The sequence below is a fragment of the Mastigoproctus giganteus genome, chromosome 13 (assembly GCF_048544385.1).
Source record: "Mastigoproctus giganteus isolate SK-2022 chromosome 13, ASM4854438v1, whole genome shotgun sequence".
NCBI lineage: Eukaryota > Metazoa > Arthropoda > Arachnida > Uropygi > Thelyphonidae > Mastigoproctus > Mastigoproctus giganteus.
In genome coordinates this window covers 164,775,155-164,794,614 of record NC_143587.1, presented here as the reverse complement: position 1 = coordinate 164,794,614, position 19,460 = coordinate 164,775,155, and the positions used below count along the sequence as shown (strand labels likewise).

The following is a 19,460-nucleotide window of genomic DNA, read 5'->3' as shown; positions in this document are numbered from 1 at the left end:
TGAGTGAAGAATGTCACAATGCACTGGTGGGTATATGGGTATGGCTCAGAAACTAAGCAACAATCATCCCAATGGAAGAGCCTATCTTGGCCCCAACCGAAGGTAGCCCAAAAAGTGAGGAGCAATGTGAAGTCCATGCCGATCTGTTTTTTTGGATACTGATAAGATTATCCATAACTAATCCATCCCTCCCAGCCAGACAGTCAATGCAGAGTTCTACTGTGATGTCAACAGGCGATTAAGGGAAGCTATTGGGAGGAAAGTCCAGAGAAGTGGCACACGAAGAACTGGGTCCTTCATCATGACAAAACACTGGCCCACACATCTCTCACAGTGGCGCAGTTTTTGGCATCCAACAACACGACAATTGCCACCCTCTCCAGACTTAGCCCCCTGCAACCTCTTCCCAAGATGAAAATCAAGCTGAAGGGTCGAAGATTTCAAAGCGTAGGGATATCCAAACAAAACTTCAGGCAGTGCCGAACACTATGATGAAGGACTTTCAAGATGCATTTAAATCATGGGAGAAGCACTGGGATCAGTGTTTACGCTCTCAAGGGGACTACTTCGAAGGTGACGGTGGTGAACAAACTCCAGGGTGAGCCTAATTTATTTTATAAATACATTTCAGAAACTTTTGGGTACCACCTCATAAGTTAAACTGGGTAAAATATAAATATTTTAAATATTTATAAAATATCAAATATTTTAACATATTTATTTAAGCTATTCATACCAACTAAGAAATATTGTTCAAGATTTAGTAGTAACCGTATGTCGGATGAACTAATGAGACTCATGGCAGAGAAGATAGGGCTTACAATACCGAGATCCCAGGATCCCGGTTCATTTTTTTTCTGGTATTCAAATCAAGCTATTTTTGTATCAATACCAGTATTTTTGTACCTGTATTGATACAAAAATACCAGTTTTTTGGTACTAATTAAAAAAAAAATTGTTTATAATTTAATCACACAAAGGTTATAAAATCACCTTTATGTGATTATGACGTCCTTATCTCTACTAGCAAATGTTCGATAAATCATCGATAGAACACCATGCAACATTGCAACCTTTTCACAATTTTCGGACAACTTCATGTCTGACCGTATCGTAACTCCCAAATCCCGTTCCTCCACTACTCACTTTAGTTCAACTCCACCAAGTGTATAAGTTATTTCGGGGTTGCTGTTCCTCAGGTGTAAGACCTTGCATTTTTCTGAATTAAAGCATATAGCTGCCACTTTTCTGACCACCCCGGAAGTATATCTAGGTCACTCTGAAGATCATTAACTACTCTACTGATCTTTACATCATGTGCAAGTTTAGACATCACACCCTATATCCCTTCATAGATGTCATTTAAGATAATCAAAAACAACAGCAGTGCCAATACTGATCCTTGGGGAACCCCGCTTCTTACATTAACCCAATCTGAGGTATAACCATTTATCATAACCCCCTGCCCGGTGCCCTCAAGCCATCGTGCTATCTATCTAAGGATTTTCCCTATGATTCCAGCCTGCTCCAACTTATAAAGTAACTGCTCATGTGGGACTGAGTCAAATGCTTTGCTGATCTCTAAATAAACAATGTCGAAATTATTCTCTAAATCCAGCTGATGAGTGACCTGTCAAAATGACTAACCAGATTTGTTAAAAATTATTTTCCCTTTACAAAACCATGCTGTGTATCCTACAGAATTCCATTTCCATCTAAATGATCCTCAATTCCACCCTTGATCATTGCCTCCATGATTTTCCCTACTACTGAAGTTAGACTGGCAGGTCGGTAATTTCCCGTTACACTCCTAGAACCGCCTTTATGTTCCAATTTACACCAATCCAACGGAATCTCTCCTGAGTTCAGTGATGCTCTCATAACTAGCCTTAAATGTTCAATGCTCACTTGCCGCCTCCTTTAAGATTATGGGGTATATACCATCAACCACAGGAGCCTTACTTGCCTGTGGGCACAAAAGTTTTCTCATTAAATAAACATGTGAAATTTTGACTTCATTAATTACATTTTTTTTTCAACTTCACTTCCATAATTTCTCATTGACATGAAGGGTTTTTCTTCTGTATATATCAATGCAAATTAACTGTCGAGTCCATCGCAACATCAGTTTGGATACCTAATACTATCCCATGCAATTACATATCGGTCCGATCTGATTTTTCCTTCTCTTCTTTGCATTTATATATGTGAAGAATTCCTTAACTGCACTCTTTGCTCTCTCCCAGACTCAGTAAAGATACTATAGTGAAAATTATACTTCAAAACGTCTTTCTCCTTCAGATACTATAGTGAAAATTATACTCCAAAACGTCTTTCTCCTTCAGAAAATGATGAACATAATTCAACCATGGAAGACCAACACGGAACAGAACATCAGTGTTCCTTTTAACTATTTTTACTAAAAAAGTTCAAAGCCTAGAAAATATAGACTGAGATCATCCATGATCTCAGTTCATGATCATCCATGACTGATTCATTATCCATGATAATGAATCCAGAGCACACGGCCTCTTTAATCCTCCATGATTATCTCAGTACAATATCACCATCCAGCATAGAATCCGAAAGGGCGTTTTCTGCCACTAATCAAATATGTACCAAAATTAGATACATTTTAAACGATCATACTATTGATTGCTTATCTTTCTTAAGAGCTCATTTTATTCGGACAAGTAGTGTGGATGATTAAACATAACTAAACTTTGCAGTAACAATATGTATTTGTTTGTTTTTAGAATAACTGTATTTTTAATGATTTTTTTTCAGAATAGTTATTATTGCAATAAATGTTTATTTAAAACTTGAATTACAAGTACAGTAATTACAGTACTTGTTTTTTGCTTACTTTATTGCCTAATTATCATCAAAATTTATCGAGAAAAACATTTTTTTTTGGAATACCGTTTCATAAATTAAAAATACCGAAATACCAGTATTAAGATTTTGACTGGTATGGTAAGCCCTAAGAGAAGATAAATGCATGAAAAACAGCAAATACTTCTTTACCTATGTAAATTCTAGAAGGACGGGGATGAATCAGATTGGTCCACTTGCTGTTGGTGGTTTGACTGTTGATGATTCTGCTCAGATAGCTGACAAACTGAATAAGTCTTTTGACTCTACATTCGCACATGAGGAATTCTGTAAGGAAGGAGAAGGCCAGAAGTTTACTAAACTCTAACAGGGAGCTAAATGATTTTGTAATAATGGAGAGCAAAGTGGAGGAGAAATTGCTGAAGTTAAACTTAAAAAAAGACACATAGGGCAGATGGAATCTATCCAGTTATATTGAAGGAGGCAGCGAGTGAAATACGCAACCCCTTAGCCATAATTATGAGAGCATACTTAGATTCAGGGGAGGTCCCCATGGACAGGAGATGTGCAAATGTATCCCCAATTCACAAAGGGGGTTTAAAGGGTGACGCTATAATAACAGACCTTTTAGTTTAACTTCTGTTCCTGGGAAAATATTGGATTCACTGGTTAAAGAAGTGATGCAGGATCACCTAGACAAGACAGCAGTAATAGTTCAGACACAGCATGGATTTCTTAAGGGGAAGTCTTGTCTGACAAATTTGATTGGATACTATGATGTGGTCACAAAGGAACTGGATGCAAAAAATAATTTTGATATCATATACTTGGATTTCAGGAAAGCTTTTGATCCTTTTGCACATAGAAGACTGATTTAAAAATTGGAGCAGTACAGCATTAAGGGCAAGTTGCTCCAATGGATAACGGAATGGTTCAGTGGGAGACAGCAGAAAGTGGTAATAAATGGACACTGCCTACATGGACTAATTTTATTATTGGAGTTCCCAGGGTTCATTGCTGCCCCCCACCCCCTTTTTTGTTTTTTTGTGTTAGTTGTTGGTGCATCGACTTCTGTGGCCATAATGTACCTCCCAAAGTTTTTGCATTTTACTCTGATCCAAGCACGAGGCGGGATTGGACCTGCAGCCTTTGGGTTGCCAGGCAGGCAGGCACTGTACCCACCTGCTTGTCCAGTCGGCATTGTTGTTTTGTGTATTTATCAATGATATCAATGAAGGTACATCAGACTTATTGTCTAAGTTTGCAGATGATACAAAGGTTGGCAGGGTTGTTAATGACAGTAAAGACATTATGCTACTGCAACAGAATCTAGAAAAGTGAGGCAGATGGGCTGAGAAGTGGCAACTAAAGTTTAACAATGACAAATGCAAAGTACTGCATATAGGTAGCAGTAACCCAAGAGAAACACAAATTGTGTGGTACCACACTCAGGGAAGTGGAGAATGATAAAGACCTGAGAGTAATTATGCAGTCAGATATGATTGTTATTGTTGTTGTTATTTGGTTTTTAGTAGCATTAGCAACTAAGACCATATTGCTCCGGGGATATGCGGTGGTCATTCCCCGACCTTTCCGCATCCTCCGTATTTGGTGGTCACGGGCTTGAACCTCGGTCTAATCAAGAAGTGTGTACTATGCACTACCGCTCCTGCCCACCTGGCTACGGAGGTGGCTAGTCAGATATGAAGTTCTCTGAGTAGTGCAGAAGGGCTGCCAGAGCAGGTCATGCAGTTTTGTCAATGATATATAGGAATTTTGCTAGCAGAGACAAGGAGGTGATTATACCTTTGTATAATGCAATGGTTAGTCCGCACCTTGAGTACTGTGTACAAGTCTGGAGTGCTTAATTTAGGAAGGATGTATAGTTTCTAAAATGAGTACAGAGAAGGGCAACAAGATTGGTGAGAGGCACAAAGGGGATTCTCTTACCAGGAGAGGCTTAAATTCTGCAAGTTGCACAATCTGGAGACTAGGCACCTGCGAGGTGATCTGATTGAGGTGTACAATACGTTGAATGATTTGAGCAGACTCAATGCTGATAAGATACTTCCACTTGCTCAGATTAAGAACCTGAGGGGGCATAGATTCAAACTGAGGAAAGACAATTGCAGAATAGATGTGTGGAGGTTTGCCTTTAGCCAGCAGTAGTTCATTGATGGAAAAGACTTCCATCTTTGTTGTGGAAGTTGAAAGTTTAAATAAATTTAAGGTTGAACTAGACAAACATTTGGAGTGACCAGATGGGTGAAATGGGAAGAAGGTTTTGTTTTTTTTTTTTTTTTTTTGGCTGATGCTTTATAATAAGCTTGCTTTCTTGCATCATATGCCTTAACTAATGTTAAATATTTATGAAAGAATGAAAATATTCTTTTTTTCTTGTATTTCTTTATATTTAATCTAATGCCACACTGGTGCACCATGCACATATACACATGGACCACATGGGTTGTTGACAGCCCATGTGGGCTTCTGACTTTAAAACTCCTGGAATATACTTCATCCCTTCCAAGTGACGTTGCACTGATTTATTAATGTGGACTTCATAAGTAAATAAAATGACTTCAGGAGTGACAATGGACAATTTACAAAATTTTTCCTATGCTACAAATCAATTTGGGAAAGTTTTTTTTTCAGTGGATCCTTCAAGGCTCCTATGTGACTGCTTAATTAATGGGTTAAACTTAAACTTACATCTTTCATTGTTTATCAGAATTCATAAAATCCTTGGAAAGTAGTACAATAAAGAGCTATTTCAATTCAAACTTAGAATCCCGCCCCTTTTTTTTTTCCTCCTCTTTTTTCATGTGATACATAGAACATTTAATAGTTCCACACAAAATATAAAATAAGGTTAATTAATCAAAAGAAATTGAATATATAATTGTTTTTTAATATGAGGTTAACAAAAACTTATGAAACACAAACAGTTCAATTAGCACAATCATATTTTTACTGGCAGGAAATGTAAACAAAAGAAGCCTACCTTTTGCAATGTCAAGACACTGCATTGAGAGCATCCAGTAATAATAACCAGCATCATTAAATCTGTTTTCATTCACTGCATTATGGGTCAATTCTTCTAAAACTCGCAATGCTTCATCTTGCCGGCCAGCTTTATGAAAAGCTAGAAAATTGCAATTGACAATTTACTAGTAGAATAGCTGTTCCCATTAACAAAAATTAAAAAATAAGATGCATTTATTGATATAATTGGTTAAATCATATCTAGAATGAAGATATGGTAAGAACATAGGAAACAGCAACAAGATAAGTTAATGAACACAGAGTATTGTTACAAAGAAAGAGACTCCAGGCATAGGTTGATTTGTCCCTCTTATTGAGTTAAATGTTAGTGCAGGGTAGCAAATTAGCACTGCCGCCATTGAGCAACTCTTGGTCCAATTGGAATTCTCAGTTAGTCTGGTTATGTTGAGGAAGTATTCAAAATTCTGAAAACATTCACAAATGAAAACGATGCTGATATGCATTTTGTATACAGTTTCTACAATGGAAATGGTAGGGCTGCTATAGTGATACCAGTAATACCAGCAATAATAACAACTACATAAAATTCCAGATTACAATACATTTCAGAATACACACAGAACTTTGAGGAGCAGTGAACAGCAATAGCCACATAAAAATGTATGCAAATTTGAATAACGAATAGATACAATAACAATGATTTTACATAATGTTGAGTTTTGTCCCTTGTGAATAAGGGATAATTTGCAAATCCCCATTCTATAGGGATCACACCAGAATCCAAGGATGCTCTCATAATTATGGACAAAGTTTGATTATTTCCTTTGCTGCTTATAATAATAAAACTGGATACATTCTGTCAACACTATGTGCCTCTTAAAAAAAATACAATATAATCCGGTGAATGTATTCACTGGATTATATTGTATTTTTCTTAACCATGGACCCCAGTACACCAGGCTCTTTCATCATAATACTATGTGCCTCGTTCACTTGTAGCTTTGGCCATTTCTCTTCCACTTTCCTCTCCATTATCACAAAATCAGTCAGCTCCAAGGGAGTATTTGGTATACCTCTGTTATCGCCATCACTAAAAACTTCTTCACGCATAAATGTAGATCATCAATAGTTATACCATTTATATGTACTGAACAGGATCATCAATAGTTATACCATTTATATGTACTGTATCAACATTTTTCATCTCTTTCCTAAGAAAAGAATTCTTTACTACTTTTCTTAGAATTTTTAACCAAAGACATCGTAATCTGCCTTAGCCAGATTACGATGATTTTGGTTCCAGATTCCAGACTAGTTTAAACTTACTATATGATTCTGTGTCGCCTGATCATTTATAATCATCCAATTCATTTTTCTTCTCTGCCACTAGTTTAACCAGCACTTCTGACATCAACTTAGGGCTAAACACAGAACAATACAAAAGCTGTTATAAAAAGCTTAGTAGCTTTCATGATTACTTCCACGAACATTTCCGGAACATTTAAAATCTGCAGGTGTGTTGGTTACACTGAAAAAAACATAAAACTCTCTAAGACCACTGAAGTCTTAGACTTCGGTGGGCACAAAATTCAATTTAAGGGCGCAAAAGGTGATATAGTTGTACATGTTGGCATTAATGATATTAAGAGTAGGAGACCGGCGGAATTACTTAACAAGTACAGGACACTGTTGAAAAAAAGCCGTGAATTAGGGTTGAATTTGAAAGTGTCTGCAATTCTGCCCAGACACGATAGGAGGGAATATATGATGAGAGCCCTGTCGATCAATTCGGCCCTGGCAAGATTGTGCAAGGCTCAAGGAGTAGAATTTTTTTCAGCCTGGTCTATACTTGTTAACAGGAGAGACTGCTTCTACAGGGATGGGATACACTTAAATAGAAAGGGTGCAAGAATGTTTGCTGATGCTATCGAAGCAGTGTTAGGTGGGTCGGAAAACTGCTAGATTGGGGGGATACAAGGACTAATAGATTAACAGTAGCCACTGGCAGAGGTGAAAGTGATTCTTGCACTGCTTCTATTGGAATGAGCCGCAGCCTGGAAAATAAGATGCAGGATATTTCAGAGACTGCTGAGAATCATTGGGGTACAAGTAAACACATGGGTTGTGTTAGGGTAGCTAAGAAAAATAACAGGTGCATGTATACTTGCGTGTACACCAATGCTAGGAGTTTAGTAAATAAATTTGATGAATTTGAGGTATTGCTCAAAACATCAAAGGCAGATATTGTGGGGATTTCAGAGACGTGGTGTCACATGGATATAAGGAATGCAGAACTGGAATTTGGGGACTACAATGTCTACAGAAAGGATAGATAGGATAGGAAAGGAGGAGGGGTTATGCTATTAGTTAAGAAATACATAAAATCCAAGGGAGTGAAGCCAGTCAACACTGCTGGACAGTGCAGTGTCGAGTCAGTTTGGTGTGACATAAGCATTGGGAGATCAAAATTGAGAGTAGGAGTGTGCTATAGGCCTAATGACTCTGATGAGTATAATAAGAAACTGTACAGGGAAAGAGAGTGGGCCAGTAAATCCGAGAGTCTTATAATGGGGGATTTTAATTTTCCAGATACTGACTGGAATTTGGGGGCTGGTCACTCACACACTAGCAAGGCTTTTGTGGATTTATTGGATGATTGTTTTCTACATCAGCATGTTCGAGAGGCAACTAGAGGAAGTAATACTCTAGATTTGATTATCAGTAGTGATTCTTCATGCATTAAGAATCTGCAGGTAAATGAACCACTAGGTGGCAGTGATCACAGTGTGCTGAAGTGGGATTTACTCAAAGAGGTAACTACCATTAGGGGTAAAGGGAAGGGTTATTGCTTTCGTAAAGGCGACTACGATGGACTGAGACAGTATTTAAATTCTATACAGTGCGACCAACTGATGATGTTACCAACAGCAAATTCAAAATGGGAAGCATTCAAAGAACTTATCTTGGAAGCTACTAGGCTTTACATACCAACTAAGAAATATTGTTCACGGTTTAGGCTAAATGGATGTCAGATGAACTAATGAGACATATGACAGAGAAGAAAATGCATGGGATACATACAAATTAACATGTGACACAGAAACCTATGATAGATACAATTTGATCTGTAACCAAGTAACAAAGGAGGTTAGGCAGGCAAAGGCAGATTACGAGAAATCTTTGGCAAGGGATGCAAAGAAAAACAGCAAAGAGTTCTTTACTTATGTAAACTCTAGAAGGAAGGGGATGAATCAGATTGGTCCACTTGATATTGATGGATCAACTGTTGATGATCCTGCTCAGGTAGCTAGCAAACTAAATGAATATTTTGCATCGACATTCACACATGAGTAGTTATTCAGCGAGGGGAATGCCAGAGGTGTATTCAACTCTGGCAGTAAGCTAGAGAATCTTGTAATAACTGAGAGTAAAGTGGAGGAGAAATTGTTGAAGATAAATACAAGAAAGGCACCTGGGGTGGATGGGATCTATCCAGTTATATTAAAGGAGGCAGCAAAGGAAGTAAGCAAACCCTTAGCCATAATTATGAGAGCTTCCTTGGACTCAGGGGAAGTACCCATGGACTGGAGATGTGCAAATGTGACCCCAATTCACAAAGGAGGATCAAAGGGCGACACAAGTAATTATAGACCTGTTAGTTTAACTTCTTTTCCCGGAAAATTAATGGAGGCACTGTTTAATGAAGCACTGCAGGATCATCTAGACAAGACTTCAGTTATAGCTCAGACACAGCATGGTTTTGTTAAGGGGAAGTCTTGCCAGACCAATTTGATTGGATACTATGATGCAGTTACAAAAGAACTGGATGCAGGGAATAACTTTGATATTATATACTTGGATCTTAGAAAGGCTTTTGATACTGTTGCACATGGAAGACTGCTGCACAAATTGGAGCAGTGTGGCATTGGAGGCAAATTGCTGCTATGGATAAAGGGGGTGGTTGAGGGGGAGAAGACAGAGAGTGGTAATCAATGGACACTGCTCATCGTGGACTAATGTTATTAGTGGAGTTCCTCGGGGTTCAGTATTGGGTCCATTATTGTTTTCTGTATTTATAAATGATATTGATGATGATATATCAAGCTTATGTCCATGTTTGCAGACAATACGAAGGTTGGCAGGGTTGTCAAGGACACTACTGACACTATGCTACTGCAACAGGATCTGGAAAGGTTGAGCAGATGGGCTGAGAGGTGGCAAATGAAGTTTAACATTGACAAATGTAAAGTACTACATATGGGAAACAGCAACCCCAGAGCAATGTATCAGCTCTGTGGTACTACACTGACAGTGGTAGAGAATGAAAGGGACCTGGGGGTGGTTGTGCAGGCAGATATGAAGTTTTCTGAGCAGTGCAGACGGGCTGCAAGAGTAGCTCATGGTGTATTGTCGATGATATACAGGAAATTTTCTAGCAGGGATAAGGAGGTGATTATTCCCTTGTATAAGGCAATGGTCAGGCCACACCTACAGTACTGTATACTGGTCTGGAGGCCTCATTTCAAGAAGGAGGTAGAGATGCTGGAATGAGTATAGAGAAGGGCAACAAGATTAGTGAATGGAACAAAGGGGTGCTCTTACGAAGAAAGGCTTAAGTTTTGCAAATTACAGTGTCTGGAGACTAGGCACCAGCGAGGTGATCTGATAGAGGTGTATAAAGCCTTGAATGGTTTGAGCATGCTCAATGCTGATGGGATTCTTCCTCTTGCTCAGAATAATCACCTGAGAGGGCATAAATTCAAATTGAGGAAAGACGGATGTAGGATAGACGTGAAGAAATTTGCCTTTAGCCAGCGGATGGTTGATTGGTTGGTGGAACAGACTTCCATCCCTTGTCATGGAAGTTGATAGCCTAAATAAGTTTAAGGCTCAGCTGGACAGGTATTTCGAATGAACAGAGGGGTGAAGTGGAAGTGGTTATTTTTTATTTATTTATTTATTTTATTTTATTTTTTTTTTTTTTTGGCTGATGCTGTATAAGCTTGCTTTCTTGCATCAAATGCCTCAACTAATGCTAAGTCACCTTTTTGAAATAAAATCACAGTCTGAAGACATTAAACTTGCATAATTGAAGCCTTTCATGGCAAGACTATTCTTTTGTTTCATTCTCTAACGTGATTTGTCCTTCTCCACATTCATTCCAACAGACCTACACCCTTCCTAAAATGAGGCCTCCAAACCTGCATACAGGTTTGGAGGCCTCATTTTAGGAAGGATGTAGAGGTCTGTCCATTGTCTTAACAATGGGATAATCACCTCCTTATCCCTGTTAGCAAAGTTCTTGTATATCACTGACATCTTGGTATCATCTGCACTGTCAGAGAACTTCATATCTGACTGCACAATTACCCCAGGTCTTTTTCATTTCCCAATATGCTGAGTTTAGCATCAACACAGCTGGTATGTTAATCTGAAATTACTGCTACCCATATACAGTACCTTGCATTTGTTAAGGTTAAACTTCAAATGTCATTTCTCAGCCCATCTGCCTAATTTTCTAGATCTTGTTGCAGTAGCTTACCCTGATTACTGTCATTAACCACCCCACCAATCTTAGTATCATCTGAAAACTTTAAGCCATTAAGCCTGATGGATACATTCATCAATATCATTAATACATATAGCAAACAAAATTGGACCCAGCATTGAATCTTGGGGGAACTCCACTAATAGCATTAGTCCATGAAGGGCAGTGTTCATTAATAACCACTCTTTGTCTTCTCTCACTTAGCCATCCCTTTATTCGCAGCAGTAACTTGCCCTTAATGCCACACTTCTCCACTTTATATAGCATTCTTTTTATGCGCAACAGTATCAAAAGCTTTCCTGAAATCTAAGTATATGATATCAAAATTATTTTTTCCATTCAGTTTCTATTGTCACTGCATCATAGTATCCAATCAGATTGACCAGACAAGATCACTCCTTAACAAATCCATGCTATGACTGCAGTATAACTACACTCCTGTCTAGACAGGTCTGCATTACTTCTTTTTCCTTGGAACAGAAGTTAGGCTAACAGGTCTGTAATTAGTCATGTCACCTTTTGATAACCATTTGTGAATACATTTGCACATCTCCAGTCCATAGGGACAGCCTCTAAATCCAAAGGTGCTCTCATAATTATGGCTAAGGATTTGCTTACCTCCTTTGCTGCCTACTTCAATTTAAGTGGCTAGATCCCATCCACTTTAGGAACATTGATAACTAAACATATTTATGTGTTTCCAAGAAGAACTGCAGTATACAATGTTGAAACACTTTTGTTAGTTTGCGGCATGAAGTGAAGACTGGAAAGGCGGGTAAGCTTTGTTTCTTTTCTATTATGGTAAAGAGAATGAACATTTTGAAAAATACTGCATAATAAAGTATAAAGAAAGTGTGAGTTATTATACTAATACACAGAAAGAAAAGCCCACATGGGCTGCACTGATGTAGGATTTAGCATTAGTAGGGCATATGATGCAAGAAAGCAAGCTTATATAGCATCAGGCAAAAAAAAAAAAAAAAACAGCCTTCCCATTTCATCCATCCATCCATCCATCCATCCATCCATTCACTCCAAATGTTTGTCTAGTTCTGCCTTCAACTTATTTAAGTTTCTGACCACCATTACAACAGATAAAATTTTCTTCCAACTATCAACCACCCAATGGCTAAAGGCAAATTTCTGCACATCTATTCTTCAATTGTCTTTCCTCAATTAGAATTTATGTCCCCCTCAGCTGAGCAAGAGGAACAATCCCATTAGCATTGAGCTTGCTTAATCCACTCAAGGCCTTATACACCTCAATTAGATCACCTCGCAGGTGCCTAGTCTCCAGAAGCTGCAATTTGCAATTCTGAAATTTTCAGAATAAGCCTTTCTTGGTAACACCAATAACACCAACCCTTTGCCCCACTCATCAATCCCATTGCCCTTCTCTGTACTCATTCCAGCAGCTCTACATCTTTCCTAAAATGACCTGTATACAGTAGACCTGTATACAGTACTCAAGGTGTGACCATTGCCTTATACAAGGGGACATCACTCCCTTATCCATGATAGCAAAATTCCTGTACAGCATTGACAAGACACCATGAGCTACTCTTGTAGCCTTTTTGCACTGCTCAGAAAACTCCATATCTGACTGCACAATTACCCCAGGTCCTTCTCATTCTCCACTACTCTGAGTGTAGTACCACCCAGTGATACGTTATGTGAATGTGTTAAACTTTGTTTTCTTGCAAAGGAATGATTGTGTAATAATCAATGTAATACTTGTATCCTATTTATATGCCGCACTGTAATTTGGTTTGCCTGTAAACAATGAGTAATTGTTTAGAGGAAAACCAATGCCTTTTCAATATTTCCTGTGTATAGTGCTGAAAAAATGCTGTAACCAGCTATCAATAAAATAAAATAAATATTTATCTGATTTATATTTAACTATATTATTTTAGAAATTCTGATTATTTCAGATAGAGGCATAAAAACAAAGTTTGTTACAGAGTATTATTAGAACAATTCTGATGTACTGATTATTTTCAAATGTACTGTTGCACACTTTTAACTAATAGCTCATACTTCTTAATCCTTGTTTCACTTATAAATGCAATTAGCTTTTAATACCAGCACTAAAGATGTCCTCTGATTATATCTGATAAATTATCTTACTATTATCTGATGTAGTACAACTACATTACATGATTATATCAGAAAAGATGCACAAAAACCAAGTACATTACAGATTATCAGTAGAACTGATATTCTGTAATGTACTGTGATGATTATGCACTTTTAATAAATAGTTCACATCTTTTAATTTTTTGTTTCTCTTCATTAATTAGTGGTAAAGATGTTCCCCCCCCTATAACATTGCATTATATTAAAGTTGAAGTTTATATACAATTCCTAGACAAAAATCAGAATTTATAAACACGTTTTTTTACCTTTCTGAGCATCCACAAAATGGTCATTTTCTGCCAGCCAATTAGCATACGGAACATAAACTTCTTCTCTAAATTCTGGATGCTGATTAGACAACAGAAATGCCTGTAAAAAATTTTGATGTCATTAATATTTCACAAGCCAACAACAGGCAAAATAAGTTTGGTTAAAAAAAGACAGATAATATTACCTCTTCCCATTGTTTAGCTTCTACAAATAATTTCACTAAAGCCTCCAGATCACCCATTTTTCGATAAATATCAGCAGCATTCTGATACTGTTTATGCCTTCTCAGGTACTCTGCTGTCATAGCTAAAGCAGTATGGTCAGCTTTATCCAATTTTCTTCCAACTTCAATCAACCTAAATTATCAAAAACTATGTTAAAATTCCACATAATGTTTACATGACATTATATATATATATATATATATATATATATATATATATATATATATATATATATATATATATTATTTATTATTTTTTTTTTAATTAAGAAAACTAGATTTTTCTTCTGGGTGCTACAAAATGAATAGAAATGAAGTAAAAAAAAAATTCAGTAACCTAAGAATAAAAAATTTCCAGTAAGTTATGATTATTTTGTGATCATTCATTATTAGAACTGGCCAAATTAGAAAAAATTTAAATCAACAAAACACACCATATTTGAAATCAACAAAATGCACCTTAGAGCAAATTTTCAAAAAAAAGATCATTTCCATAGTTTTACCAGAGCAACAATTTTTTTTTTTTTTTTTTTCTGAGAAAACCAAAGGAATTATGCAATAAAGCTATATCAGATTTATTAACAATATAGCATTAGCATTAGTAGAGGCATACGATCCAAGAAAGCAAGCTTATGCAGCATCAGCCAATAAAAAAAAAAAAAAAATGCTGCAATTTCACCCCTCCGTTCTTCCAAATACCTATCCAGCTCAGCCTTAAATTTATTTGGGCTATCAATTTCCACAACACAAAAAAAAAGGAAGTCTGTTCCACCAATCAACTACCTGCTGGCTAAAAGCAAACTTCCACACATCTATCCTTCAACTGTCTTTCCTCAATTTGAATTTATGCCCTCTCAGGTGATTATTCAGAGCAAGAGGAAGATTCCCATCAGCATTGAGCATGCTCAAACCATACAAGGCTTTATACACCTCAATCAGATTACTTCGCAGGTGCCTAGTCTCTAAACACTGTAATCTGCAAAACTTCAGCCTTTCTTCATAAGAGCAACCCTTTGTTCCATTCTCTAATCTTGTTGCCCTTCTCTGTACTCATTCCAGAGCTATACATCCTTCTTGAAATGAGGCCTCCAGACCTGTATACAGTACTCAAGGTGTGGCCTGACCATTGCTTATACAAGGGATTAATCACATCCTTATCCCTGCTAGAAAAATTCTTCTATATCATTGACAAAACACCATGAGCTACTCTTGCAGACCATCTGCACTGCTCAGAAATCTTTATATCTACTTGCACAATTACCCCCAGGTCTTTTTCACTCTACCACTGTCAGTGTAGTACCACAGAGTTGATATGTCACTCTGGGGTTATTGCTTCCCATATGTAGTACTTCACATTTGTCAATGTTAAACTTCATTTGCCACCTCTCAGCCCATCTGCTCAACTTTTCTAGATCCTGTTCCAGCAGCGTACTGTCATTAGTGTCCTTAATAACCCTTTAGTGTCCTTAACACCGTTGATGGAACTTGGCAGTTCCATTAACGGTGGAACTGCCAACCTTCCTATCATCTGCAAACTTGAACATTAAGCTTGATATACCATCATCAATATCATTTATAAATACAGAAAACACTATTGGACCCAACACTGAACCCTGAGCGACTCCACTAATAACATTGGTCCACAAAGAGCAGTGTCCATTGATTACCACTCTCTGTCTCCTCCCACTCAACCATCCCTTTATCCATAGCAGCAATTTGCCTCCAATGCCACACTGCCCCAATTTGTGGAGCAGTCTTCCATGTGTAACAGTATCAAAAGCCTTTCTAAGATACAAATGTATGATGTCAAAGTCATTCCCTGCATCCAGTTCCTTTGTGACCACATCATAGTTTCCAATCAAATTGGTCAGCCATAACTTTCCATTAACAAAACCATGCTGTGTCCGAGCTATAACTGAAATCTTGTCTAGATGATCCTGCAGTGCTTCTTTAACCAGTGCCTCCATTGATTTTCCAGGAACAGAAGTTAAACTAACAGGTCTATAATTACTTGTGTTGCCCTTTGATCCTCCTTTGTGAATTGCAGTCACATTTGCACATCTCCAGTCCATGTGTACCTCCCCTGCGGCCAAATAAACTCTCATAATTATGGCTAAGGGTTTGCTTACTTCCTTTGCTGCCTCCTTTAATATAACTCGATATATCCCGTCCACCACGTGTGCCTTTTTTATGTTTAACTTCAACAATTTCTCCTCCACTTTCCTCTCAGTTATTACAAGCTCACTGCCAGAGTTTAACTCACCTCTGGCATTCCCCTCCCTAACTCCTCACAGGTGAATGTAGATGAAAAATACTCATTTAGTTTGTTAGCTACCTGAGCAGTATCATCAACGGTGGAACTATCAATATCCAGTGGACCAATCTGATTCATCAATTTATTTCTAGAGTTTACATAGGTAAAGAACTCTTTGCTGTTTTTCTTTTGCATTCTTTGCCAAGGATTTCTCATAATCTGCCTATGCCTGTCTAATCTCCTTTGTGACTTTGTTACAGAAAATCTTATACCTATCATAGGCTTCCATGTCACCCATTAATTTGTATATATCCCATGCATTTTTCTTCTATGCCATATGCCTCATTAGTTCATCTGACATCCATTTAGGCCTAATCCTTGAACAATATTTCTTAGTTGGTATGTAAAGCCTAGTATTTTCCAAGATAAATTCTTTGAATGCTTCCCATTTTGAATTTTTCTGTTGGTAACATCATCAGTTGGTCCCAAGGTATAGAATTTAAATATTCTCTCAGAGATCACTGCCACCTAGTGGTTCTTTTATCTGCAGATTCTTAATGCATGAAGAATCACTACTGATAATCAGATCAAGAGTATTACTCCCTATAGTTGCTCCCCGAACATGCTGATGTAGAAAACAATCATCCAATAAATCCACAAAAGTCTTGCTAGTGTGTGAGTGACCAATCCAGAAATTCCTGTCAATTTCTGGTAAATTAAAATCACACATTATAAGACTCTGTGATTTACTGGCTCACTCAATTTCCCTGTACAGTTTCTTATTATACTCATCAGAGTCATTAAGCCTATAACACACTCCTACTCTCAAATCTGATCTCCTAATGCTGATGTCACACCAAACTGACTCGACAGTGCACTGTCCAGAGATGTCGACTGGCTTCACTTCGCTGGATTTTATGTGTTTCTTAACTAATAGCATAACCCCTCCTACCTTCCTATCCTGTTTATCCTTTCTGGAGATGTTGTACTCCCCAAATTCCAGTTCTGCATTCTTTATATCTGTGTGACACCACCTCTGATATCCCAACAATATCTGCCTTTGATATTCTGAGCAATAACTCAAATTCATCAAATTTATTTTCCAAACTCTTAGCATTGGTGTATATGCAAGTATACATGCATATACACCAATTCTGTTCCTATTCTTAGCTGCCGTAACACAGCCCATGTGTTTATTTGTACTGCAATGACTCCCCAGCTGTCTCTGAAATACCCTGCCTCTTGTTTTGCAGGCTGCTGCTGCTCATTCCAATAGAAGCAGTGCAAGAATCTCTTTCACCTCTGCCAGTGGCTACTGTTAATCTATTAGTCTTTGTCTCCCCCCAAGCTAGCAGTTTTCCGACCCACCTAACACTGCCTCGATAGCATCAGCAAATATTCTTGCACCCTTTCTATTTAAGTGTATCCCATCCCTGTAGAAGCATCTCTCCTGTTAACAAGTACAGTCCAGGCTGAAAAAAATTCTTCCCCTTGAGCCTTGCACAATCTTTTCAGGGCCGAATTGATCGACAAGGCTCTCATCATATACTCCCTCCTATCGTGTCTGGGCAGAATTGCAGACACTTTCAAATTCAACCCTACTTCACAGCTTTTTTTCAACAGTGACCCGTACTTGTTAAGTAATTCTGCTGGTCTCCTACTCTTAATATCATTAGTGCCAACGTGTACAACAATATCACCTTTTTGTGCCCTTAAAAGATGATATCAGGTCTAACATCATCAACCTTTGCCCCTGGTAGACATACCCTGGTCCTATTCCACCTATCCTTTTTACATTGCATATTCCCTCTTTCCCTGACAGTAGAGTCACCAACAACTACTAGTTCCTGCAGGATGTCCAACCTCATAACGGAGGTTAGACAGTAAGCAGATTACAAGAAATCTTAGGCAAAGGATGTAAAGAAAAACAGCAAACACTTCTTTACTTATGTAACCTGCAGAAGTAAGGGGATGAATCAGAGTAGTCCACTTGATATCAATGGTTCGACTGTTGATGATTCTGCTCAAGTAGCTGACACTCTGAATAAGTATTTTGCATGTACATCCACACATGAGGAATTCTATAGGGAAGTCATGGGAGACCAGATATTTATCACACTGTAACAGGGAGCTAAATGATTTTGTAATAACTGAGAGGAAATTGGAAAATAAATTGTTGAAATTAAACATAAGAAAGGCACCTGGGGTTGATGGGATCTATCCAGTTTTATTAAAAGAGGTAGCAAAGGAAGTAAGCAAACCCTTAGCCATAATTATGAGAGCATCCTTGGATTCAGGGGAGGTCCTCACTGACTGGAAATTTGCAAATGTATCCCTAATTCACAAAGGTGGTTCAAAGGGTGACACAAATAATTATAGACATGTTAGTTTAATTTTCGTTCCAGGAAAATTATGGTGGAGTCCCTGGTTAAAGAAGCATGGATCATCTAGACAAGACTGCAGTTATAGTTCAAACAGCACATTTGTTAAGGAGAAATCTTACCTGCCTGCATGACCAATTGTATTGGGTACTACGACATAGTCGCAAAGGAACTGGATGCAAAAAAATAATTTTGATATCATATACAGTCAGTCCTCTTATAGCATGTGTTAACACTACACGAATTCAATCATACACAATTTATAAATAGGGGAACGATATCATGTATAACATGAACTGCATTCGTTTATGCACGATTCGCCTTTGAGTTTACAAGAAATGGCAGTCGAACATGGAATCACTGCAACTTAACGCAACACGATAGGAATGAAGAGAAGATTCTGAAAATGTATTTATGATTTTTATATCAGTGAAGGGGAAACACATTTCACCATAATAACGTAAAAACCCACACAATTCCAGCTATCAGTATTATCGCAAATGCAATTAGATGGAGTTTACTACACGTTTATAACAGATTCCACTGACAGGAACGCAACTGGAAATTGTTTTTATTGTTTTATGGTAGGAACCCCCCTCCCCCCAGAAATGTGCTTTAGTAAAATGTGAGCTAGTGAGGTGTTAATAGTGTGTCTCTGGCTTTACAGTGTTGTTTATTCAGTTGCTACATGCGTGCAGCTTTGTTTATGTGTATCGAGCGTGCCTCCTCATTTTGTAATAGTGCTTTATTCCCCAAAAATGAGTAAAATACTTAAAAGGTGTGAAAAGGAAGCATCCTTGTGTA

General features: G+C 37.8%; 1 protein-coding gene across 4 annotated transcripts in view; it reads right to left on the bottom strand.

Moving 5' to 3' along the window:
• Oseg1 (intraflagellar transport protein Oseg1) overlaps positions 1 to 19,460 on the bottom strand; it is a 540,669-nt gene that overhangs the window by 172,757 nt on the left and 348,452 nt on the right. For all 4 annotated transcript variants that reach the window (XM_090387737.1, XM_090387735.1, XM_090387736.1 and 1 more), the window contains 3 exons: positions 13,983 to 14,154; positions 13,795 to 13,897; positions 5,840 to 5,980 (listed from right to left, as the gene is read on the bottom strand). In XM_090387737.1, coding sequence (XP_090243863.1) covers positions 5,840 to 5,980; positions 13,795 to 13,897; positions 13,983 to 14,154 — 416 coding nt within the window. The remainder of the gene's footprint in view (positions 1 to 5,839; positions 5,981 to 13,794; positions 13,898 to 13,982; positions 14,155 to 19,460) is intronic.